This window comes from Canis lupus, chromosome 3 (genome assembly GCF_048164855.1).
Source record: "Canis lupus baileyi chromosome 3, mCanLup2.hap1, whole genome shotgun sequence".
Lineage (NCBI taxonomy): Eukaryota > Metazoa > Chordata > Mammalia > Carnivora > Canidae > Canis > Canis lupus.
In genome coordinates, this window is record NC_132840.1 from 53,066,139 (window position 1) to 53,093,406 (window position 27,268).

General features: G+C 43.3%; 1 protein-coding gene across 2 annotated transcripts in view; it reads right to left on the reverse strand.

Moving 5' to 3' along the window:
* The window catches only part of DNAH9 (dynein axonemal heavy chain 9), a 336,893-nt gene that overhangs the window by 62,555 nt on the left and 247,070 nt on the right, over positions 1 to 27,268 (reverse strand). Inside the window, exons 53-59 of one of the 2 annotated variants that reach the window (XM_072821109.1) lie at positions 25,284 to 25,519; positions 21,661 to 21,783; positions 20,501 to 20,705; positions 17,001 to 17,165; positions 12,678 to 12,818; positions 7,734 to 7,904; positions 5,231 to 5,353 (exon numbers count right to left, since the gene is read on the reverse strand). In XM_072821109.1, coding sequence (XP_072677210.1) covers positions 5,231 to 5,353; positions 7,734 to 7,904; positions 12,678 to 12,818; positions 17,001 to 17,165; positions 20,501 to 20,705; positions 21,661 to 21,783; positions 25,284 to 25,519 — 1,164 coding nt within the window. Of the gene's footprint in view, positions 1 to 5,230; positions 5,354 to 7,733; positions 7,905 to 12,677; positions 12,819 to 17,000; positions 17,166 to 19,628; positions 19,681 to 20,500; positions 20,706 to 21,660; positions 21,784 to 25,283; positions 25,520 to 27,268 lie in introns of those variants that run through there. The other variant, XM_072821108.1, reaches the window with a different exon arrangement.

Below are 27,268 nucleotides of genomic sequence, written 5' to 3' on the forward strand. Positions count from 1 at the left end.
TGACTCAGAGACTGTTTTTAAACCTTTGTGGCCTTTGATTTTCTCATTTGGAAAATGAGGCCAAGCAATCCTTGTCTGCATAGCGCATATTCTAATGCAGATACAGTGCTTTGAAGACTATAAAGCCCTCCCTGGTGCTTTCTTGGGGTTCCTACAGTTATTCAATTGCAATTGCTGGTTTACAATCCTGCCAGTCACTTCCCACAAGACTGTGAGTTCCCTGCGGGCAAGAACTTTCTTAGGTGTCTTTGTATGCCTCAGGCTTTGCAGGCTGCCTGGCACTTAGAACGTGCTCAATTAATAAAGTTTGACATCTGCGTGGCCAGCAGGAGGGCTCTTGACAGGCTGAGAGAAGCTGCTGCTGCTGTAATTACTTCTCTCTGGGCTGAGGAACTGGCTCCCCATCTTCTTCCCAGCCTGTATCACCATTACCCCTTCTGCAGGCCCATTACCCCCTCTGGTGACACCACAAAACAGAGCAAATGACGCTCTGATGAGTGTTCCCAGCTGCCACAACTTGGGTCTGGGACACACTTTCTTAAAGCTCTGGGTTGAACACAATTGCAACATTTAATCTTCCAAATGAGGGAGAGGGATTTCTAGCCTTCTAATAAGCTAAGTGGAAATGACTAATTAACCTAATTACATTGGACTGCGTAGCAAAATACAACTGTGCGAAATTGGCATCCAGAGTGGTGGTGAGAGGTCCTTTTCAGAGGCTGACAGTGGCGTGCATCACAGATGAGATTTTTGTAATGAAGAAAGAGCATGCCTATTACCTTCAAGTTCAGCATTTGATGAGACTTTAAAAACAAAAATCCTTACAAAGGATAAGAATAAAAGCAATATTTTATCATAAAATTTCACTTATTACCTGCTTGTTAATTCCTTTGGGGGAAACATGGCAATCAACCTTCCTCATCAGATATAATTAAAAGAAAACCCATTTTTTTTTATCATGTCCTATTCAATCGTATTTGTTAATTTAGGCTAGAATCCAACCGAACACTTAAAATGAGCATTTATCAAAGGCTTCAGCGATGTGCTCTACACACTGTATTTTGTTTCAGCTGCTCACATCCAGTCCTGTGCTTGAGTTGGACGGGTCTGGACTTGGCCTCTCCACATAACACAACTCACAGAAAGAGAGAAAGCTTCATGCATTTGTAAAAGCCTTTGAATAGCCAGATGAGCCTCGCCCACAAAACCAATCAGAAAAAGCAAAGTAAAGCAAAGCAAAGCAAACAATATGTTTTGTGCAAAGAGAAATGGAACTCGGTGGCATAGTAGCTTTTGAGTGGAGTAACGTAAAATGAAAACAGTAGGGAGCGTCTTGGAATCATTTATCCTTTATGACTTTTGCTGCAGAGTGCTTTGTGGGGAAAAATAGAGAAAGGCAACTGGACTTGATCCAAACTCACAATTCCTCAACGTATTTCCTTCAGTGGACAAATTCCATCAGGCACAACGCAACCAAGGTGTACATATACCCCATGACTGCATAATTAATAAACATAACTCTTCTGGGGTGAGTTGTGTTCCCCTAACTTCCCATACCTGTGGATGTAATCTTATATTTGGAGATAGGGTCTTTGCAGGTGCAATCCACGTAACATGAGGTCACTAGAGTGGGCCCTAAGCCATCATGACTGGTGTTCTTATAAGGAGGGAAGATGCAAAGACACATAGAGGGATCACAAACCAAGGAATACCTTCCCACTGGAAGTGGGAAGAGGCAGTGGAGGATCCTCCCCTAAAGGCTCTGGAGGGAGAATGACCCTGCTGACACCTTAATTTCAGACTTCCAGACTCCAGAACTGTGAGAGTACCCAGCCTGTTGTTTCTGTCATGGCAGCTGTAGGAAACCAGTACAGTAGCCACAACCACTACTGCAATCCTCTACTGTCTCTTTGATGGAAACCTGTGAGGTGGGTATGATGACTGCTATTTTGCAGGTAAGGAAAAAAAAAGTTCAGAGGAATAAGATAATATGCCAGAGGCCACACACACTCAGACTTGAATGTGAACCCAGGAATGTCTGACTCCAGAGCCTGTGTTAACCAGTCCACCATTGCTCCAGTTCTGCAAAAGGGCTCCCTCAGAACTGATTTCCAGAACTGATTTTCTGTAAGGTCATTGGACTATGTATGAGTCACTCTTCTCAACTCTAGGTAGTCAATGAGCAAATGAACTATGGCTCATGTGACTGAAGAACTGCATTTTTTAAATTGCACTTAATTGTAATTATTTTAAAATTTAGATTTAGAAACTGGAACTTGCTTTAGCAACTGGAAAACTTTTAAGTATGTTTGGAGCGACTGAGGTATATGAATCAATGATTTTAAATCTAGGTTTTATGAAACCTAAATACATATCAAATAGGTTTTTTTTTTTAAGATTTTATTTATTTATTTATTTTTTGTTTTTGACTGTGTCCCAGTAAAACTTTATTTATGAAAACAGGGAGGTGGGCCAGATTTGGCCCATGGCTTACAATTGGCTCTCTGATGTATGCGGATTTCTTTATATATATATATATTTCTTTTTTATAAATTTATTTTATTGGTGTTCAATTTGCAAACATATAGAATAACACGCAGTGCTCATCCCATCAAGTGCCCCCTCAGTGCCTGTTACCCAGTCATCCCCACCCCCCGCCCACCTCCCCTTCCACCACCCCTAGTTCGTTTCCCAGATTTAGGAGTCTCTCATGTTCTGTCTCCCTCTCTGACATTTCCCACTCATTTTTTCTCCCTTCCCCTTTATTCCCTTTCACTATTTTTTATATTCCCCAAATGAATGAGACCATATAAAGATTTTATTTTTAAGCAATCTCTACACCCAAGGTGGGGCTCAGATTCACAATCCTGAGATCAAGAGTCACGTGCTCTACTGACTGAGCCAGTCAGGCTCCCCTTGAGAATTTCTGATGAAAATTCAACATCTGAACTGAAATGAACTATTAGTATAAAAAATACACATAGGAATTCAAATACAAAAATATAAAATATATCATTAATAATTTTTATAATAATTAGATATGAAATGGTAATTTGGCTACCCTACGTTAAAGAAAATACATTATTAAAATTAATTTATTTCTTTTTACATTTTTCAATGTGGCTACCAGAAGATTTTAAATTACATATGTGACAGGCACTATATTTCTTTTGGACAGTGCTACTCTAGAGTATATCAATTCATTCAGATCCTATGTAGCTTAGGAGAGTTAATGGTTTTCTACACATCTCCACAAATCTCTGCCTTTGTTATAGTTTTTCTTAGGCATTTTGGAACTTTGTTATTTTGGTTGTTATTGTGAAAGGAGTTCTTCCTTATTTCTTTTCCGATATATTGTTCCTCTTCTTACTTGCCAGATAGGGTCCAGAATGACAAATGCAGTTAATAAATGAAAGTCAAATCACACCTTTATATTTTGGCCAGGGATCAGCAAACTACGGCTTGTAGACCCAAATTGGCCCACCACCTGTGTTTGTAAATCAAGTTTTATTGGAACTCAGCCATTTCCATTTGCTTCTGTATTGTGTGTGACTTTGCCAGAGCTAAATAGTTGTGACACAGTCCGGCCCTCAAAACATAAATATTTACTGTGGGACCCTGTACAGGAAAAGTTTGATGAATCCTGATTTAGATACAGCCCCAAAGTTGCTTAAAAGATTAGCATCAGGCTCTGAAAAAGGAATTAGAAAAATATTTTGGGCAATGGCAGCATGAATAGAATTAGTCTTGAATTTCCTAAGATGGTCCCTTTGAAGAGAAGAGCATGCGTATAAATATTAAGTTCTGAGCTTCTGTTATAAAGTAAATCAAATTGAGTGGCTCTTAGGGGAATTATGCTCTCTGAACAAGCCAGTCTGCAAAGGTTACATGCTGTAGGATTCCATGTACATAACATCCTTGGGAGGATAAAATTATACAGAGAACCGATTAGTGGTTGCCAGGCATTAGGTGTTCGGGGAGGCAGCAGGTTGTTCTGATTATAAAGGGCAATATAAGGGATCCCTATAGTGGTGGAATTTTTGGTATCTTGACCAGAGTGGTGGTTACATAAATCTTCACATGTGAAAAACTAAACACACGTACATGCACACGCACACATAAAAACTAGTGATATCAGAGTAAGATTAGTAGATTGTATCAAAGGAAATTTCCTGGATAAGATGCTGCCTGATACAAATGCAAGATTTTATCACTGAGGGTCACAGGGTACAAGGGATAATTCTATTATTTATTATAACTGCATGGGAATTTATATTCTCTCAAAATTTAAAAAAAATTGGTAAGAAAATATAAGGAGGAAACGAACCAATCCTGTTACTTTAGACTCCATCCTCTGTTCTATGAACCATGTATAAAATGCAACAAACATGGAAGATCACGAACAGGTTTCATTTTGTGTAGATGCCAGTGCTCCCAAGGCACCAGCACCTGCTGCGTGTACTCATGCAGGTGTGGACTGACAGCTGCCCACGCGGACAGCAGGCCGGGGCTCTGCAGTGGGTGGTCACTTAGTGCTTGGCATCGTGTCACATTCCGTCAATGCAGGCATGCTCCCTCCAGAAAGAAGCTTATACTTTGTGATCTTTTCCTAGAATAATGTTCATAGGATCCCAAATAAACTAAGCTATACAACATGGCAGGAAAATGGGCTTTGCGTTCAATGAGAACAGATAACACCTACCTTCCAGGTGAACATGAGGATAAAACACATTTCTAAGGTGCTCAATAAATGTGAGCTAGTATTAACCACTGAGGATCCCAGGCTGGAATGCTTCCCCCACTTTGAAGCTGAGTTAGGACTCACCTGGACGTGCCTGAAGAGAGCTCTGGCATCTACCTGCTTCCTGGAGCCCCTCGCAGCACCCCCACGCCAGCCCCAGGGCCTCATGGAGGAGCCCACATTCCAGCCCTTTTGGCAGGTGAAAGGCAGCTCCACTGAGGTAGGGAAGCTTGTAGGATCTTACCATCCCTCCACATCCTGGAGAGGCAGAGCCCTCAACCCACACACACCTGCTCCTCTGCAGAGCCTTCCCAGTGGGCCCGGGAGGGGTGAGCTCTGCTGTGGGGAACCAGGTAAAGGCAGGCACCTATGTTGTTCCATGCTTGAACCCCCGAAGGGAGACCCGCTGACTTCCTGGGGACAAGTGTCAGTGGGAAAAACTCCAAGAGCTGAGAACTTGGCTTCTTTCTGGGGACCCTTTCTACTGACCTTGATGCTACCCCAGGCCTGATGGGAGAGGAAGCCCACGGGACTGGTGACGCCTGTCTGTCCTGGAGATCGAAGTAGGAAATCCAGCTCCGAAGCATCGATTTCCTGGTTCACGAGGAGGATCTGCAATGTGGAGGAGCGGTACCCGGTTTCTTTAGGTGTGGTAGTCACAGGGTTCTGGAGATCTTGGGGTTAGCACTCAGGGTAATTATTGCTACTTCGATTCCTGGAGCTTGCCCATCAGTTTCGGTTGTTAAAAGGGGGTAGAGTGGAAGAAAGTGCATATCCGTGCAAATCACTTCTGGGTGCATTTGTATTCGCTCCAAATATCAGGGTGACTTAAAATGCACACAGTCGGGGCACCTGGGTAGCTCAGTGGTTGAGCATCTGCCTTTGGCTCAGGTTGTGATCCTGGGCTCCCGGGATCGAGTCCACACTGGGCTACCTGTGAGGAGTCTGCTTCTCCCTCTGCCTCTCTCTGTGTCTCTCATGAATAAATAAATTAAATCTTTAAAAAAATGCACGCAGTGAATGACTAGGTACATTGGTTAGCAAGCATTTCATGTCAGTCCTAAATGCCATGGAGTATATCCCTGCAATCTAGTTGAGAAGATGACACATAGGAGAATGTCAAAGTCACATATGGATATACATAAAACAGAAATGCATAAGTGAATCAATAATGCCAAAGGGGTTCCAGAATGGAGTGGTTGGCAAGCTGGGGTGGGGAGATTCATTTGATTAAACTTTCTATGTGTGGTTTTGAATTGAGTGTCAGAGAAGCTAAAAGGTACGACTATCTAGGTAGGAAGGGAAGGTGCTCCAGGGAGGGGCCAAGGAATGGGCAGAGGCTTGGAGGGGAAAGTTAGTAAGGTGTGTGCAGGGGAGGGTAGAGTGTTCAGCTCGGCTGGAGCTAATGATTCACACTGAGAGGTTCTGGGGACATTGTCTTCCCCCTTTATTTTATTTATTTTTAAAAAGATTTTATTTATTCATGACACACACACACACACACACACACACAGAGGCAGAGGCACAGGCAGAGGGAGAAGCAGGCTCCACTCAGGGAGCCCAATGTGGGACTTGATCCCGGGACTCCAGGGTCACGCCCTGGACCAAAGGCAGGCGCTAAACTGCTGAACCACCCAGGGATCCCTGTCTTCTCCCTTTAAATGGTGTTTTGTGCTATGAGGTTACAGTATGGGAATGCTCACTAAGAAATAACAATTTGGAAAATTTGAGGAAAAGTCTCTAAAGGGGAAAAAGCCTATAAATAGCAGTCGAGGTGGAAAAACCCTGGTAAAATGAGCATAAAATATTTATGTTCTTCTCTCCAATCTTATATGGAGAGAAGAGCAAAAGCTAGAGTTGGAAGCTCCTTGGAGGCCTGGGGGCAATGAGTGGTAGGAGGGAAGATAGTTCATGCTGGAACTCAAGTTCTCTCTTTTTTTTTTAAGTAGGCTCTATGCCCAGCATGGAGACCAATGTGGAACTCGAACTCACGACCTTGAGATCAAAACCTGAGATCAAGAATCGGATGCTTAACTGACTGAGCCATCCAGGTGCCCCCCACCAAAATTAAGCAATCTCTGTGTCCAATTTGGGCTTGAACCCACAACCCCAAGATCAAGAGTTGCATGCTCTACTGACTCAGGTACCCCACATTCTTTCTATGATGCACACTCCTTTGGGCTGGAGAGGGAATACAGTGGTAAGGGGGGAACAAGCCACACTAACAGTCCCCCATGAATTCAGACTTTGGAACACACATAGGGAGTCAGCTCAGAAGTAATCACAGTCCATGTGGTGTTTACAATTGGAAGAGGCCTTAGAGATAATCTAGTGTATGCTCCTAATTAAATCATGGAAAAAATTCCCAATCCTAAATGATTAGAGGGATAAGTGCAAGAAAATAAGTTTTCGTGGCTTTTTGTTGTTGAGAATAGTGGAAGGTAAGGTTTTTAAAAAGTAATACTGGAAGCCCCTGCTGTACCTAGACCCTTGAGAATTAGAGTCCTTAAGGAACTTTTTCAAGGCAAAGGCTGCCATAGCTATGGAAAGACATTTGCAATTTCTTATTCCATGGGAAGTTTGGGACACTAAACTCGCATCTCTAAAGGTAAATAAATAATGAGGGATGCTGTAAATTTCTTATAGCATCTCAAAAAAATTTAGTTATTGGTATGACCATCGAGTTCCATCATTAGTGCCAGTTTGGATTGATGGGTAGTGGCTGCCGGAGGGCTATGCTAAGGCGGATCTTAGGTCATCCAAGGTAAATAAGAAGTACAAGAGTTGATGAGTCATGGCTGTCATGAGTGCGACAATGGCGAGGCAGCATGCATGCGCCATAGTGGACCTTCTTGTCCGATGCTCTGCTTAGAACCAAATAGTCTTCATATTCTCTGGCAAGCAATATGAAAAGAAGAAACTTTCTTTACGCCTGCTGTTTGGATACTGGAAAATGACCTCTTTTCTAGAAACGTCTTCAATGCACTTTTACCTGAAAGGTAAGCTGGGCAAGATAGGTCAGCTTATCGCACTCGAAGAGCCCACGGGTGGTGTACTGGTACACAGAGAAGGTGATGCTGTCTATCAGATTAGTCACGCGCTTCTTGAGGCTCTCATCTGGAGCAGCCTTCTCCACAGCTTTCTGGAAGACGATGCTGAATGCCTGGGGGCAGGAGGTTGGACACTGGTAATTAACACAGCTCTCTTGATATACAACTAGTAGACTTACCTGTGAAGAATATTGCAATCTGCCAGCCACAGACATGTTTTCCCAGCATATCCTGCCAAGAAGGGACTGTGGCAATAAGACAACATGTTATTAGCTCTCTTAGTTTGCTTATATGAATTATTATGTTGCAGGGAAGTGGGCAAAGCTATGGGGCATATTGACAAAGAGCCTACAGTTTTGACCAGTGAAAAGGAACTATCCAGTGGCCAAAATCATTAAATTAGATCCAGTATGTTTTGTTGGATAACAACCCTCAAAAAGCATAAACACAGCCAACAATAACCAGTTGGGATTAATGATCCTATCCAGTAAATTCCAGAATTCTTGATGGTAGAACCAAAATGTGTTGGACAAATTTGTTGTCCTAAAGAGACCCTTGTAAACATTGTAGGCACTCAGAATATTTTTAAATTAATTATTTTTCCTTTTAGGAATGATCAGAATCTTGCGTTTATTTTTTTAATCTTGCGTTAATTTTTTTCCTATTAACTGTGCAGTCATTTGAGAAGTCTGCTAACACATTTCTTATTTCTTGATAGACCCTTCCTGCAATCAGGGAGCAGGAAGCATAACCTGCTTTGGCTACATTTTCTTTTTTTTTTTTAACATAAAAAATATATTTTATTTATTTATTTGAGAGAGATAAGCAGGTTCCCCACTGAGCAGGGGAGGTGAAGCTTAATCTCAGAACCCTGAGATCATGACCTGAGCCGAAGGCAGACACCTAACCAACTGAGCCACCTAGGCGCCCCTTGGCCACATCTTCTAAATACTAAAGCTTTTGTATGAAATACAAATTTATATGAATCAATTTTTCATTATTTCAATCTTATATGGCATTTATAAAAATAAATACCAGGAATGCTGCATTTTGAATGTGATATGTATACAATGAATCATTAAAGACAATCAAAATCAAGATATAATTGGGCCTTTTCAATTCATGGCTGTGCAGATTTCCAGTCTTTTCTCTACTTTCCTTTGGTAGCTTCAAAAAGAAAAAATAAAAAGTCTTAGGTCTTTCTAACACCAGGTATTTGAACCTCAGTGGAAATCATATGAACTTTGTTGTCTCGATATTTCCTCATTTGCAAAATGGGGGGAAAATATGAATTCTATTTCATAGTTCCATGCTATTTCTCATAAGTGAAACCTTTGCAGGCTTCCTTCTTCATTCAGTTTTTTTTTTAAAGATTTATTTATTTATTCATTCAGAGAGAGCGAAGAGAGAGGCAGAGACACAGGCAGAGGGAGAAGCAGGCTCCCTGCAGGGAGCCCGATGTGGGACTCGATCCTGGGTCTCCAGGATCACACCCCAGGCTGCAGGCGGTGCTAAACCGCTGCGCCACCGGGGCTGCCCTCTTCATTCAGTTTTGATGATCAGAGCAACATCTTTGGACCACCCTCATCCCAATCCACTGGGATGTTTACCCGTACCTGGTAGGATGGGGGGATTGGAAGAACAGCTAGGTAGAGGCGGATCATGTCCCACAGCTCCATGCAGAGCAATTTGGGAACCTTTCATCTGCAGAGCAGGTCTGTAAAGACCACATGGGTAGCTTTCCTCTGGTGGTTAGAGTGGCTTTTTTCCCCCTAAAACTATCTTTATCCAAATGACAGCAATCAGTAAATAATTTCTAGTTACTAAGTTTAAACAAAGTGATTCACAAGTCAGGAAAAGATCTAAAGAAAATTTAAGGACCTAGGTACACTTAGCATTTTTTTTACACTCAGCTAACTTTGGCTTTCTTTTCCTTTCCATTCTCAAAGGGCCCTTGTCCTGCTCTTACTTCCAGCATCTGAAGAGCCTGGTGCTGTGCTGACCTCTGCTTCTACAACCCACTCCTGGGGTCTTCTGCTGTGCGCACAGTCTTATGCTGCCTCCAGCTACCCTTGATGCCTTTCTCCATCGCGCCTTGTGCCTTAGGTATGTTTCCTTTTTTTTTTTTTTAAGATTTTATTTATTTATTTATTCATGAAAGACAGAGAGAGAGAGAGAGAGAGGCAGAGACACAGGCAGAGGGAGAAGCAGGCTCCACGCAGGGAGCCTGACGTGGGACTCGATCCTGGGTCTCCAGGATCACACCCTGGGCTGAAGGCAGCACTAAACTGCTGAGCCACCCGGGCTGCCTGATATGTTTCATCTTGTCCTTTTTTTTTTTTTTATTTTTTTTTTTCATCTTGTCCTTTATCAGATTGTGGGCACCCTGGGGATGGAAGTCAGGCCTCAGCACCTTTCTTCTCTTCCCCAGAATCTAGCCCAGCTCTTCACCTGTGATGGGCACTGGAGAGATTTGTCAATGAATGCGTCCTACCTAGTGCCCTGGAGAGCTTAGGCAAATCATGAGAGATGCTCCAGACCAGGGATCTCAAACTCAAACTCCTCCAGGGGCCAGATGTGTAAGACCCAACAAGGAAGGGGTAGGGAACGTGGCAACATGGAGGTACACCACCATCTGGGAGCAGTCATCCCTCAGCTCCAGCAAATCCATGCCATGTGGAATGTGAGCTCAGGGCTGCCAGATCTTACAGACTATCAATGGAAGGCCAGATATCTGGTTTTATATGAAATCTCCTGACTTCAAGGAAGGTATATGAAAGCCCTCTGAAAATAGGCCAGGGGGCCTTCAGTTTGAGATCAGAGCTCTGTGCTCTTTGCTTCTATGTGATTCTTCCTTTCTCTGTCTCTCTGAGACATGTCATTCCTCCAGCTGTGTCCTTCCCACATAAGGCACAGGATGGAGGGAGCTGGGTCTTCCACCAGTCTGCAGGGAACACCAGAGAGGTGTGATCTTTCTTAGGACATCCTGAGCCCCTGGAAAGTGAAGTCTCATTAACCCTATTTTGGCTGAGGTTTGAAGAAGAATTATAATCACATGGGTTCCATCTTAACCATGTTATTCCAAACTTGTTCAAGACTGGCTCTTGAAGAGTTTTTGCTTGAGTAAAAGCAAAGAGACACATTGGAACATATTTGCACTCAAGACAATTTAGAAGACTGGGATGTGCAGCTCCTGCCGCATTGGGCCATCTGTGGTTTCCCTACTATGAGAACGCCTCTCCTTTCTCTGCCTAGAACAGCAGCTGTAAAATCCAACCTCAGACAAAAGCAAAGACCATGGAGACTCCTGTGGTTGGCTTTTCTTCAAATCACGCAAGGCTTCGAAGTGCACTCTTGTTTTGGTGCCTCTGAAGAGTGGCTCAGCGGTTTAGCGCTGCCTTCAGCCCAGGGTGTGATCCTGGAGACCTGGGATCGAGTCACAGGTCAGATTCCCTGCATGGAGCCTGCTTCTCCCTCTGCCTGTGTCTCTGCCTCTCTTGCTCTGTGTGTCTCTCATGAATAAGTAAATAAAATCTTAAAAAAAAATAGATCTGTTCTCAGTGATCAAGCTGGTTGGCAATTCTTAGTAACAGTATGGGGGCCCAAAATGCAACCCCCCCCCAAATAGCACTTCCAGTGATGAAACCAGCCTCTACTGGGATGCTTTTGCTGCAAAATTTACGTTTCAAAACACATATTTGCATGGGTTTCATTTTATTTCTTTTCAACTACTCTCAGTACTAGGGAGCGATCTTGCAGTTATTAGGCTTATCATGCTAACTTTCATATTGTTTAAAAATGTTTCATAATTCTTTCATCTGTTGAGAGAGGGAGAAAGAGAATCTTAAGCAGTTTCCACGCCCAGCTTGGAGCCCAATGCTGGGCTTGATCTCACGACCCTGAGATCGTGACCTGAGCCAAAATCAAGGTCAGACACTTAACTCACTAAGCCACCCAGGCACCTCCCAAACCATAAGATATTATAAACACTTTTTATGTAATCTGCGGAGACTCAGTTGAGGGAAGAGGACCCAGAAATGGTAAAATGGCATCTGCAATTGAATGGGCCCCAGGTCCTAGAGACCTTCTGATTTCTCACCTGCTCACCCCCATCTCCACACCTTGGCAAACCCCACATGGCAGTTTACCTTCACAGAATGAAGTGTGTGCTCTGAGTGTGTGTGTGTGTGTGTGTGTGTGTGTGTGTGTCCATCCTCTGTTAAGTCAAAGAGGTTGTTTAGAAATGCTCCCCTACCCCTAATGCCTCTTAGGGGCATTAGGTAAACTGTGGTCTTTTTGGGAACACCCTAGGGGAGAAAGATATACTTTTGACAATTCACTTAAAATTTACAGGGCTTTATTTTTTCATGAGTAAGTTAAGTTTAGTCAGCATTTACAATTTGCTAACGTCTTTGGTTCAGAAATATTTCAGCAAGCATAAAGCAGTAGCTTTGAGGATATTAGGATAATAAGAAAAGTCATTTAAGGTTGGACTGCTATTATTGCCTGCCATGGTCTTTATCCGGTATGAATGACATGCACATTTGATCATCCCTCTATCATATGTTAAGGTCTTTGGCAGCAGGGGTCACTTCTGATATTTCTTGGTCCCCTTCCTTGCATTCAGTAAGCTCACACCCACCATGTCATCTGTGCTGAGTGTGTGAGGCTGTGGCATCTCCCGTTCTAGCCAAAGTGACCCATGAGTCCTGAACGACCCAATTAAAGAGATGAGGACTGTAATGTGGGTCTGAAGGCACTGTAGCTACTCTCCTGGATTTGATCTGAAAGACCTGCCACAGCTAATGAAGCACACAGATAAGCTTTCACAGAGAGTTGTTGGCTCTATTACTATGATTATGCAAAGAACTGCAGGTGTAAGTCACCTTGAGAGAAAACTGGTACATGGGGTGGATCTTGCTGAGGTCATTCATGATGAAGTAGAGCAGAGAGGCACGGGCAGCTGCTGGCCGGTAGTGCTCTCGGGCCTCATTGATTTTCACTTCTGTTACCTTGGCCTCCTGGACCTGTTAGGGAAGGAAATAGTGGTCCATTGTTCTAACCAATCCATTGGCCTGGCCTCTCTGTGTCAATACGCAGGTGTCTGTGTGGAGGGCAGGGTGGGTCTGGGTAGGGGTAGCCGCTAGAAAGTTAGGAAGCTGGATGTTATTTTTTTAATCTAATTTTTTTCAGAGAGAGAGAGAAAGAGATAGATGATAGATAGATGATAGATAGATAGATAGATAGCAAGCTTGTGCATGTGTGTGGAGCTGGTGGGGAGGGGCAGAGGGAGAGGGAGAATCTCAAGCAGGCTCCACATCCAGCGAGGAGCCCAAATCTCACGACCCTAAGATCATGACTTAAGCCCAAATCAAGAGTTGGGCACTTAACCGAGAGAGGCACCCAGGTGCCCCATGCTGTGGTATTTTCTTAATAGCACTTGAGTGAGAAAGGAGGTGACATATTCCATCTTTGATGAGGGTGAGAGTGCCAGCTCTTCCAGTTGGGAAGTGTGGGCCATGTACACCTCTGAGCTCCATTTCAAATGAGAAAGATTTCATGGAAAAAATATGTAAATTGAAAATAAATAAACATATACATGTGTATGTAGGTGTGTGTGTGCGTACATATATATCAATCTGTTAGAAATAAAACAGAATTCCAGGCATGAAAATCCAGTGAAGACAGCATAATGGAATGTTCTATTTTAATTTTTATGAAAGAATTAATATGTAAATTCACAAAGAGGATCTTTCATTTTTTGAAAAAAATTTAATTCCAGTGTAGTAACATTCAGGGGCATATTAGTTTCAGTTGCACAGTATAGTGATTCCACAACTCTATATATCACCCAGGGCTCATCATGAAAAGTGTACTCTTAATCTTCATCACCCATTTCACTCATCCCCCTCCCCTACCTACACTCTGCTGACTATAAGTTTATTCTCTAAAGTTTAGAGTCTATTTTTTGGTTTCTTTCTTTCTTTCTTTGCTCATTTGCTTTGTTTCTTAAATTTCACGTATGAGTGAGATCATATGGCATTTGTCTTTCTCTGACGGGTTCACTTAGCATGAAAGTCTCTAGATCCATCCATGTTGCAAAAGGATCCTTTTCAATGGAATAGTTTGTTTTCAGAAAGTTTCTTATTACAGGGAAAAATGAGAAAAGAGACCTTAGTGTCAGAGAGGGATTCTGAAAGAACATGCCACTAAATACAAACCTTAATATGACCTGCCTTATACTTCAGAAGAATGAAACTAATTATTATTTGTGAGAATCTCAGAGGAAGAAAACCCAATGATTCCTTTTGAAGATGAGCTTATGATAAACAATTACAAATCTCAGAAGGAAGTGTTACCAAAGGGGACAATCAGAAACCTGAACCCCAGAAGGATTAGCATCCCAAGAGCTGAAGATCACTGAACAATCTATAACTCACTCTTAACTATTTCTGTTTAAAAGCAGTAGAGATGAAAGAAAGCATAAAATCAGGCCATTATAAACAGGAAGAGGTATTACTTGAAGAAAACACACACAACTAACTAGGACTTCTAAAAATAAGAATTCAGTTATTTAAGTGAAAAAACCAGTGCACGGGTTAAATAATGGACTAGTGTTAGAGAATATGCAAGCTAGAAGACAGATCTGAGAAAATTGGAATAAAAGCAGCTCAGAAGAAAAAAAAAAGCAGCTCAGAGAGAGAAAAAAAGATGAAAAATATATAAGAGGTTGTGAGAGATGGCAAACAGAATGAGAAGATTCAAAATACATCTAACAGAGATAAGTAGAGAATAGAGAAAGGCAACAGTTGGAACTCTAATTTTTTTTTAATTAAAAAAATTTTTTATTGAGTTCAATTTGCCAACATTTAGCATAAGCACCCAGTGCTCATCCCACTAAGTGCCCCCTCAGTGCCCGCCACCCAGTCACCCCCACCCCCCACCCTCCTCCCCTTCCACCACCCCTTGTTCGTTTTCCAGAGTTAGGAGTCTTCCATGTTCTGTCTCCTTCTCTGATATTTCCTACCCATTTCTTCTCCCTTCCCCTCTATTCCCTTTCACTATTATTTATATTCCCCAAATGACTGAGACCATATAATGTTTGTCCTCCGATTGACTTATTTCACTCAGCATAATACCCCCCAGTTCATCTACGTTGAAGCAAATGGTGGGTATTTGTCGTTTCTAATGGCTGAGGAATATTCCATTGTATACATAAACCACATCTTCTTTATCCATTCATCTTTCGATGGACACCGAGGCTCCTTCCACAGTTTGGCTATTGTGGACATTGCTGCTAGAAACATCGGGGTGCAGGTGTCCTGGCGTTTCATTGCATCTGTATCTTTGGGGTAAATCCCCAAAAGTGCAATTGCTGGGTCGTAGGGCAGATCTATTTTTAACTCTTTGAGGAACCTCCACACTGTTTTCCAGAGTGGCTGCACCAGTTCACATTCCCACCAACAGTGCAGGAGGGTTCCCTTTTCTCCGCATCCTCTCCAACATTTGTGGTTTCCTGCCTTGTTAATTTTCCCCATTCTCACTGGTGTAAGGCCTGGTTAGTACTTGGATGGGAACTCTAATATTTGAGAATTTCCCAAAATTGATGAAAGACCAGAGCTCTTCAAAGAAGCAATCAACATCAAAGAGAATTTACTATCAACAGGCCCTTGAAGAAATAATTATTTGCTTCAATTAGAAGATTGAATCCAAAAGGAAGAAATAAGGTCTGAAAATTTCTTAAATATATGGTTAATCTAAATAACAAAGGCCATAAACAATGGCCACCTTGGAAATAGTAGGTGGAACTTAAATATTATAAAACAGTAACAGAAGATGGAAAAGGATGATCAAAGTAAGTCTAAAGTCCTTATATTTGTTTTGGAAGAGGTGAGATATATCACTTTATAGACTTTGTTAACCAATGTATATATCATTACATCATATATAAAATGAAATATAGTTTATATGTTTATATATGTAACATTTTTATATTTATATATAAATGAATATATTCATGTATAAATGAAACAAGATTTACCAATAAAATAAGAAAAAGTAAATAACTTTAAAATCAGCAAAGGATAAAGAGGAGAATAAAGAAAAAGCAAGAAAGGAGAAAAAATACACATGGTTGATAGAAAACACAAATTAAGATGATAGAAAGAAAGTCACTCTATCAATCATGTTAATAAATGTAAATCGGTTAAATCCAGGAGTTGAAGACAGAGTCTCAGAAGGGGATGGACTGAACAAACATACAATTACTCAGAACGGTGTTATCATAGATCCATTCATTCAGGCTCACCTGGGTTCTTTTTTTTTTTTTTTTTTTTAATTTTTTTTTATTTATTTATGATAGTCACAGAGAGAGAGAGAGAGAGAGAGGCAGAGACACAGGCAGAGGGAGAAGCAGGCTCCATGCACCGGGAGCCCGACGTGGGATTCGATCCCGGGTCTCCAGGATCGCGCCCTGGGCCAAAGGCAGGCGCCAAACCGCTGCGCCACCCAGGGATCCCTCACCTGGGTTCTTAATGCCATCCATTCACTGTTTCCTGAGCCACCTTTCATTCCTATTTCAGCAATTGTAAACTTTCACCCCCCTCCCAGCTGCCTACCTCACCATCACTCATTTTATTCTCCGTGGATAAACGTGACCCATGCTTTCACCATTTAGACAGAGACCAGCAGGAAGAAATCTCCATTTCTGCTTCTCCTCTGATTCCTTTACGTTTCTGTCTTCCTAGATCTGTTGCTTACATGGATCCACAGAATGTGGATCTCATTTCTAGACTCAAGTTTGCCCCCAACCCCTATCATACTGAAACTAGCTCTCCATCTTTTTTTTTTTTTTTAAGATTTTATTTGAGAGAGAGAGAGAGAGAGTGAGAGAGAGCGCAATCAGGGGGAGTGGCAGAGAGAGAGGGAGAAGCAGACTCCCGCTGAGCAGGGAGCCTACTGTAGGACTCAATTCCAGGGCCCTGGGGTCATGATCTGAGCTGAAGGCAGATGCCTCACCCACTGAACCACCCAGGGTGTGATCTAGTTGACTCAGGAATCCCACCCCACTTGACTTTCTACAAGGAATTTGGGAACATGGTAAAGCTAACTAGGAATTCTGACTTTTTTTTTTTTTTTTCAAAAACTTGGGACTCAGAGACCAGGACGAGGGCCTTGCATCCCAACCTCAGCTGCCAGGGCAGTTTTACCTTCTTCTCAACTTCAGCGGCAGTCTGCTTGGTGGTCTCCAGGTTTTCCACTAAGACCGTGTCCCCCAGGAAGTTCCCTGATGCTGACGAGAGGCGAGACAGCAGGTTGTCTTCTAATGTTTTCAGGGTGATTTTGAACCCATTCTGCTGCTTCGTGAGATCTGACTGCAAACATCAAGTAAGGGGGAGTCAGGTGTAGAAGCCCAGAGCATCCTGAATAAATGCATGCTATGGGGTCAAGGTCCTACTTTGGAGGGATGAAGCAGGAAGCAGGATAGCGGGAGACCAGACAAGCAGGTGAGTTGAATCCCAAATGCACCATTTATTAGCCGTGTGACTCGGGGCCAAGTTGCCTTCTTTTTTTTTTTTTTTTTAAATTTATTTTTTATTGGTGTTCAATTTACTAACATACAGAATAACCCCCAGTGCCCGTCACCCATTCATTCCCACCCCCCGCCCTCCTCCCCTTCTACCACCCCTAGTTCGTTTCCCAGAGTTAGCAGTCTTTACGTTCTGTCTCCCTTTCTGATATTTCCCACACATTTCTTCTCCCTTCCCTTATATTCCCTTTCACTATTATTTATATTCCCCAAATGAATGAGAACATATAATGTTTGTCCTTCTCCGACTGGCTTACTTCACTCAGCATAATACCCTCCAGTTCCATCCACGTTGAAGCAAATGGTGGGTATTTGTCATTTCTAATAGCTGAGTAATATTCCATTGTATACATGAACCACATCTTCTTTATCCATTCATCTTTTGTTGGACACCGAGGCTCCTTCCACAGTTTGGCTATCGTGGCCACTGCTGCTAGAAACATCGGGGTGCAGGTGTCCCAGCATTGCATTTGTATCTTTGGGGTAAATCCCCAACAGTGCAATTGCTGGGTCGTAGGGCAGGTATATTTTTAACTGTTTGAGGAACCTCCACACAGTTTTCCAGAGTGGCTGCACCAGTTCACATTCCCACCAACAGTGTATGAGGGTTCCCTTTTCTCCGCATCCTCTCCAACATTTGTTGTTTCCTGCCTTGTTAATTTTCCCCATTCTCACTGGTGTGAGGTGGGATCTCATTGTGGTTTTGATTTGTATTTCCCTGATGGCAAGTGATGCAGAGCATTTTCTCATATGCATGTTGGCCATGTCTATGAGGAAGCTCTGTGAGATTTCTGTTCATGTCTTTTGCCCATTTCATGATTGGATTGTTTGTTTCTTTGGTGTTGAGTTTAATAAGTTCTTTCCCTCTTCGCCGATGACATGATACTCTACATAGAAAACCCAAAAGTCTCCACCCCAAGATTGCTAGAACTCATACAGCAATTCGGTAGCGTGGCAGGATACAAAATCAATGCCCAGAAGTCAGTGGCATTTCTATACACTAACAATGAGACTGAAGAAAGAGAAATTAAGGAGTCAATCCCATTTACAATTGCACCCAAAAGCATAAGATACCTAGGAATAAACCTAACCAAAGTTGTAAAGGATCTATACCCTCAAAACTATAGAACACTTCTGAAAGAAATTGAGGAAGACACAAAGAGATGGAAAAATACTCCATGCTCATGGATTGGCAGAATTAATATTGTGAAAATGTCAATGTTACCCAGGGCAATATACACGTTTAATGCAATCCCTATCAAAATACCATGGACTTTCTTCAGAGAGTTAGAACAAATTATTTTAAGATTTGTGTGGAATCAGAAAAGACCCGGAATAGCCAGGGGAATTTTAAAAAAGAAAACCATATCTGGGGGCATCACAATGCCAGATTTCAGGTTGTACTACAAAGCTGTGGTCATCAAGACAGTGTGGTACTGGCACAAAAACAGACACATAGATCAGTGGAACAGAATAGAGAATCCAGAAGTGGACCCTGAACTTTATGGGCAACTAATATTCGATAAAGGAGGAAAGACTATCCATTGGAAGAAAGACAGTCTCTTCAATAAATGGTGCTGGGAAAATTGGACATCCACATGCAGAAGAATGAAACTAGACCACTCTCTTTCACCATACACAAAGATAAACTCAAAATGGATGAAAGATCTAAATGTGAGACAAGATTCCATCAAAATCCTAGAGAAGAACACAGGCAACACCCTTTTTGAACTCGGCCATAGTAACTTCTTGCAAGATACATCCACGAAGGCAAAAGAAACAAAAGCAAAAATGAACTATTGGGACTTCATCAAGATAAGAAGCTTTTGCACAGCAAAGGATACAGTCAACAAAACTCAAAGACAACCTACAGAATGGGAGAAGATATTTGCAAATGATGTATCAGATAAAGGGCTAGTTTCCAAGTTGCCTTCTTAACACATCAGTGACCTGGGCTGGGTTAACCCCAATCCCTTCTCATAGAGGTGTCGTGCTACACTTAGCACAATGATAGTACACAGCGTGTTCACTAGATGGACACTATTTGTGTGCCTGGTCAGAGGGTAGAGTCAAGTTTTCCTTTTCTGGAGGGTCCCCTCTATTACCACTTTACTGCCCCCAAATGAATGGCTCTCCTGTAGATGATCTTTTCTTGGGAAAAAAAATCAACACAAAGTTTAGAAGTTTAGACAAGCTCATTGCAGGAGCCTCCTCAAGGTCAGAGTGGGGTTCTGGTGTCCAAGCTGACCTTCTCTCATCTTCTCTTCCTGGTGATTCCATATCCAAAAGCACGGGACACTAGTGGGAGGAAAATGTAACGTCAGGCAGCTGTGATTTCTTTGCCATTGTACTGCCTGGGATGATTGGTTTTGATCCCTGGAAAGAACACTCTTCCTGTTGGGAGCTCCAGCCATAGCCACTCTGGTCATCCTCTGTTTCTTAAAAACACCTATCACCTCAATCTTGCTTTTTGTCCAGGATTCACTGTTCCTTCTGCTGGGAATGCTCTGTGTCCAGAGGCTTTCAAGTCATTTAAGGAGGACCTCAAATGTCACCTCCACACAAACTTTTTCTTACTTCCCTGGTTTAAATTAGCCCCCTGGCTCCTGACTATCATGTTGCTTTATTTCCTTGAAAAGTCTTGTCACAATGTCAAATGACACCATTTTTGTTGGTTTACACTTATTTTTCATGATCTTTCATTAGACTGCAAGCTCCACAGGGGTGGGAACATGGCCCACCAGTCCATGGTGTTTTGCTATAGCAGCCAGAGTTGACTAAGACACTATCCTTGCATGGCTGTTACTTCTGGACTCCCTGTGTGGGCCCAAGCATGTACAGAGCCCTGGGCTCTCACCTCTGCTCTTGGTGACAAGGGTTTCTGTTCTCCCATCGGCCTTGTGCCTCTCTGTTCTTCATCTTGCTCTATTCTCTGTTTACCAACTTGACACTTGGGCAGCTAAATGATATTGGCCAACCCCTGCCACTCCCCCAAAGTCTAGCAAAGACCATGCTGTTCAGCTCCAGGAAAAGCCACCTGCATACCTCTCCCAGAACGGGGAGCGAGATCTAGTGGCAGAACATTTTCTGCCTTCCTTCCTTGATGGGTACCCCACGTACCTTCAGCTGCTCCAGGTCTGGCCTCTCCATGCTGACCACAGCTGCCAGCAGCTGGTCCTCCAGGCCATCCCGGGTCACCGTGAAGTTGATCAGGGTAGCCTGAGCCTGCATTTCGGGCTGGTAGTGAGGATTGGCCAGTTTGGTGTGAAGGATAAGCCGGAACTTGGGATTGTATTCACACTCTTTGTCTCCGATTTTAATGAATCTGGAACATGAAGGGTCATGTGAATGAAGTTGGGGTACCTTCCTGTGAGATATGGTCGGAGATAGAATTCTAGATTTTTTTTCTTGCAAGATCATAGCAAACAATATTGCCATATGCATATTCCTCCCAAGCATGTCCAGATTGAGCCCTAGGATCCCCGTTTGCCCTAATATGGGGAACAGGGATGGTGGATGTAGAGATTACTGGAGAGCCATTCACATTGTAGTCCAAGCAGGTTAGTATGCTATGAAACATTCCCAGCAGATGGCAGTAAAGTGTTTGCAGAAGAGGCCACCATCCGTTTGCACAAAGGTGCTGTACCACTAGCAAGAAGAGGGTGCATTTCTTTTTGGATCCAGGCTGAAGTGTGTGAAAATGGTTAATTCAGGAAATGAGTGCATGCTAAGGACACGGAAAGGCAATTGATGGCCTGGGCAGTGGGTGAAGCCCTGGGGTGAGGCAACCGTCCATGATAATACCCTCTGTCTCTCCCTCTCTCTCTTCTATGTGCCTGTTGCCTCTCTCTTTCCTCTCTCATCCCCTTCCTTCTGCCAGACACTGTCTGATCACCGGCCCCCAAAGCAATAGGAGCTCATCAAATGGACAGAGAACTCAGTTCTTGGAACCCAGAGGTCTAGCTTGGGTATAATGCTCATGCCTACAAGTTGGTGTGCATTTTGACCACTTCCTTTCTAAAATTCCTCCAAAATAGTGCACCATACCCATGCAGGAGGGAGTCACGGAGGACGTGACTGATGGGAGCAAAGTTATTCCGGGAAAATTTCTCTAGGAGTCAAGGGCAGCTAAATAGTCCCCATGTGGAAAAGAGAAGGGGGTTTGTGCTGCAGGGCGCCCCACAGCAGGAGTTGAGGGGGGATGTCTTGGGAAGAGTGGATCTGCTCACGGTCCTATGAGCCAGTTCCTCTGGAAGGTCAGCGAGGTGGCTGGGTCTTACCGTCCTTTCTTGATGACTTCTCTCCCGAGTAGGGGTCCCAGAACAGGATCAATGGACTCTTCCAGGTTTTCAATCAGCACCACATCTCCAGCTTCCAGGGCACGCTCTATGGTTTGGAGGTAGCTGGGGAGAGAGTTGGGCAGTATGAGCCTTTAGCAAGGTACGGATCCACAGGAATGTAACGGGATCCCCAGGAAGTGTAATGGGATCCACAGGGAGTGTAACGGGATCCCCAGGAGGTACAACAGGATCCCCAGGAAGTGTGACAGGTCCACAGGAAGTAAAATAGGTCCATAGGAAGTGTAATGGGATCCACAGAAAGTAAAACAGGATAACTGTGGCCTCTGTGGCCAATGTGGAGGTGCAGCTACCTGGGATGACTTCAGGGGTCTTGTTTGTCTCTATTTAAGATGAGATTTATGTGATCTTACACAGTTTCAGAAATAAGGAAAAATGACAAAATACAAAAAAGGATACAAGAATGAATGTGACCCTTCCATTGGTCATTTTGGTGTTTAATGGGTATGCTTGGATAGATGATATTTTCAAGTTGATTTTATTACATATGATTTATTTATAATTTAATTTGTATTTGTATTCATATTTATTTATTATTTGGAGGTTCCTACAGCACATTTGTTTTATGATTTGGTTCTTTTTTTTTTATGATAGTCACACACAGAGAGAGAGAGAGAGAGAGAGAGAGAGGCAGAGACACAGGCAGAGGGAGGAGCAGGCTCCATGCACCGGGAGCCCGATGTGGGATTCGATCCCAGGTCTCCAGGATCGCGCCCTGGGCCAAAGACAGGCGCTAAACCGCTGCGCCACCCAGGGATCCCTGATTTGGTTCTTATATGTAAAATGTGTGGGAAAAATTTGCCAGGTCATCAAATATTCTTCTGTAACAATTTTCTGTGACTGGATGTTAGGCTGTACTGATAGATCTTAATTTATTTAACAACTAATAATCAAACCCAGGTTGTTGAGAATTTTTCAATGTACCTAGAGTTTAATACATATGTTAAAAGGTTGACTTTCTCTAAACAGACTGGTAAGTTTGATATGACTCCAATTCAAATTATATATAACAGACTACAGAAATGGACCATAAATCTTAAAGTTTCTAAAATAATAAGGATGGAAAAAGAAGTAAAAGCTCCTGAAAAATAAGAGGAGGGACTCATGTTAGCTGATACTACAGTATTTTATATACTTTGAACAATACAGATATATAGGAAGAATCTGAAAAGACATCATCTACCAAAAGGTTAGGAGAGTTCTTTTCTGAATGATAAATTATAGGAGTTTAAATTTCTTTTATTTTGTAACACCCCCCCCCTTTTTTTTTACTGTAATACATTACTTTTTTTTTTTTGATGCACTACTTTTGTAATGAGAGATACCACAATAAATGTTGCTAAATATAAAGCTAGGTGATTAGAGGCTGGTGTAGTATTATATAAATGGAAAAGAAAAAAGACTGCTTAATGAAATAATGTAGAGTAAACTGTCATCTCTAATTAATTGAGGAAAGGACAGAGAATTTAATAAATGGTCTTAGAACAATGGCTAACCACTTGGAAGTGAAAATTAGGTCTGTATGTTCTGCAGTACCCTAAAATATATTTCAGGTGATTGGATTTCAATGTAAAAGGAAAAAAAAACCTACAGAAAAACCTAAAAAATCTAGGTGGATATTTATATGATTTCTGGAGAGAGAAAGACTTTTCTAAGCATTATCTATAGAAGAAATGGGTGACATATCTAGCTAAAAAAATCTCTCAAACGAAAAAACCCCCAAAACCATCATGTGTGAAACCCCACAAATAAAATCAAAAGGTAAATGACACACTTGAGCAAATTTCCATTGATATGATGGAGACCATACTTAACAATCTTAACACATATTGTGTGTAACGTTTACATTCAGATAATGGACAACAAATGTAGAAAATCATCCAAGAGAGAAGTGGATGGACAGAAACAAAGAATTAATTGAACACATACTTATTGTGGCCTTACTATGTATCAGGCACTGTTTTTGGTGCTAGGGATAGAGGATGAACAAAGAGGAAAATACACTCATATCCAAGATGCAGTTGTTGGCCAATTAGAAAGAATTTTTTTTGGAGAGAGAGTGACAATATGAGTGGGGGGGTGGGAGTGGCAGAGGGAGAAAGAGAGAATCTTGAACAGGTTCCATGCCCAGCACAGAGCCTGATGTAGGGCTCGATCTCACGACCCTGAGATCACGACCTGAGCTGAAATCAAGAGTCAGTTAACTGACTGAGTCAAGTGGGGGCCCCTAGAAAGGAATGTTTTGATCAAAGTGTGGGGAGAAGGCCAGGATGAGATTATTCTGACCATGACACAGATAAAAATATACCATGGCGGGCCCTGGGATTCATTTCTCCTCTTATCCTCTCTAGAAGAAAGGATCCATTCTGGTAGTTTAGATTCACTTTAACTATTTTGGTAGCACCGCGTGTTTGATTTAAACAATGCTTGCTGATCTGGACCTCTGGGCAGCTACGTTTGGGATGTGTCACCAGAGCAGCAAGCCTCACCTTGGCGGCTGTAATGCTGGAGCAGAGAAACCTTGCGTTTCTGAGGACCACCTGGTTCAAACACTGCCTCCATCAGTTTTTTAAAAAAAACTTTAATAAGTGCATAAAATCTCAAAAATATGGCACACTCTTGCAGATATTAGTTTGCTTCTGCAAACCTTAATTTCCCTGGATGTGAAATGGTACCAGTAACACTAACCTCATCAGTTGTGCGGGTTCAGGAAGGCATTTGGGACGAGGCCCCCAACACCAGGACTGGCACATATCAACCACCTCACCAATGATCTCTCTCCCCCCCACCATCCTATGCTCATGGAGCCTGGTGGCACAGAACAAGAATTAAGAACTGAAAATCCGAAGCTAAGTTCTAGCACAGTTAATGAGGCTAAGAGGTGGGAGATGCGGGGGCCTGGGGCCGTGAAGTGCGGTGGGTGCTGGATAGACAGTCTCAGTATCATTCATGTCCCTTTGGGTAGTAACTCCCCCACCGCGTACGTGGGAGGCCACATGGCAGGTGCAGGGGCTCCCGTGGGTTCGCAGCATAACTGCAGTGTCCAATCCTTCCCCAGGAGAGACAGTGTTTGTGTTTGTCCGATGGGGCTGTGGCCCAGAGGCAGGAATAATGGGTAGAGAAATGGACTCTAGGATGGGCTAAGACAGGCACTTTTTGGAGGGAGACTTTGCAAAACACAGAATTTTACCCCCCAGTGGAATGTGATGCCCGGGGAGGAAGCGTCCAAGGAGAGATGGGAAGGGGGATGCCAGATGGTGGAGGCAGGACTCCTGATGGGTCCGGGAGGCACATGCGCGCACACACACACGCACACACACACACACACACACAATTTCTCAAGACGAAGAAGAGCAGAGACTCCATACCCACGCATCTTTCACTGAGATTTTTCCTAAAATGGGAAGAGAATCAGGAGAAACCTCATGGAGGGAACAAGAGGGTAGAAACAACCCACTGGGGCTGAAGATCTGCTCAGGACTATTTTTTTTTGTTTCCCTCTGCACAACGGACAAAAGTGAGAAGTGATGTGCTCAGCCACCTACCCTTTCTGACCAATCTGGGTGACCCGGAGGTTTTCGCCGTATTTGGTCTTGATCCACCTGCTGCCTTGGAGCTGCGGGTCAACCATGAGCGGCCAGCGCTCGCAGTTGAGGAGGATGGTGGCATTCTCCGTGGACATGCGGTCTGCGGGGAGGCCCTCGTTGTGCCAGGTCGCCACGTCGGCATCGTCCGTCAGCATCCTCAGGGGATCCAGGGTGGGGGTGACTGGGATGGGGACCTGATGAGCCAGAAACATGGCACGTGCTCAGGGCAGAAGCCAGCTTTCTCAGCCAGGGGTGGAACACCCAGCAGCTCCCGAAGACACAGCACACCTCCTTCAAAAGCAAGATCAAAATCCCCCTGGAAGGTGCTTTTCTGGCTGTCTGATTATTTCTGGAAGCAGGTTTTATTTCTTAAAGTCCCGAGAGTCTTTTTCTCTCTTGATGGATGAACAACAGCAGAGCTCCAGCCTCTGTGACCCTTTGTTCCTTCGTATATTCACCTAAGTCGAGTTTCTAGCGTGGATTATACGTGTATTCCCAACAGCCTCCTCTCTGCCCTTGCTCATGTTAACAGGGTCACTTTGCTCCCGCGCTCTGATGCTCCTGCAGGCTTCCCGGAGGAGGCCCCGGGCCTGCTGGGCTTGCCCCTGCCTGCCCCAGCCCCAGCCTGCACCACCCTTTCTGTTCTGTACCACACACTGGCGGAGGCCCGGCCTGCCAAGAACTGGAGATGCTCACCTCCCTCCCAGCCCAGAACGCCCCTCGCTTCCAGGGTGGCCCGCAGGACCTCTCCCTGCAGGCTCGTCCGCTGGTGCCCTCTGGGAAGCCTGCCATGATAGCATCTCCAGGCCTGAGGATGCCTCTCTCCTGGTTCCCCTCCTGGCCCCTGTATGTGCCCCTGACCCCATCTTTTTCTGTTAACCTGTCACAGCTCATTCAATTCTTCTACAGCTACTATTTTTTTTTTTTTTTACTGGGGACACTTTTTTTTTTAAATTGGGGTAAAATTTGCATAACTTAAATGAACCATTTGAGAACACACGGTTCAAGGGCATTAAGTACCTCACAATGTGGGGCAACCATCAGCTCTCTCTGGCTCTAAAACATCTTCTTCACCCCAAAAGGAACCCCGTACCCTTTACTGATCACTCCTTGTCTCCCTCTACCCCTAGCTCCCAGGAACTTCTAATCTACTTTCTATGCATTTCCCTATTCTGAAAACTTCACATAAATGGAGTCGTTTGACATGTGGCCTTTGGTGTCTGGCTGCTTTCATTTCGTGTAATGTTTCCAAGGTTCACACACATGTAACCCCTGAACTTCTCCATCCCTCTCTCCTTTGTGGTTTGTCTACCTCATTACATCAGGAAAGCCTGTCCATTCCATCCCCTTTCCTTTCATCTCACTCACTAAGAGTGACGGACGGCAAGCCCTACACCATCAAACAAACCTTGAGGGGCACCTGGGTGGCTCCATGGTTGAGTGTCTGACTTCGGCTCAGGGCGTGATCCTTGGGTCCTGGGATTGAGTCCCTCATGGGGCTCCCCACAGGGAGCCTGCTTCTCCCTCTACCTGTGTCTCTGCCTCTCTCTCTGTGTCTCTCATGAATAAATAAATAAAATCTTTTTTTTTTTTTAAACCTTCAAAAGGAAGATCTGGAAGTTCTTACCCTGGGATCAGGAATGTATTTCAAGTTCATTTTAGGCGCTAAAAACCTTCTCATGAGAAGGAATCCATAGGTCTTACCAGAGTGCCAAAGGGGTCACGGCACAAAAGTGCTTATGAACCCCAAACAAAGCCAGAAAAATCTCCCTCAGGCTGCCACTGAGCTCCTCACCTTCATTCATGCAGCCAATGGCTGTCCTTGTAATAATTTCCTTTCCTACTGTGTTCAAGATAAACAACAGCTTTATTTTTATTTCCTAGTGCCATAATAGCATGTACGTATGTATTTACACAATAGCTTTTATTTTTATTTATTTATT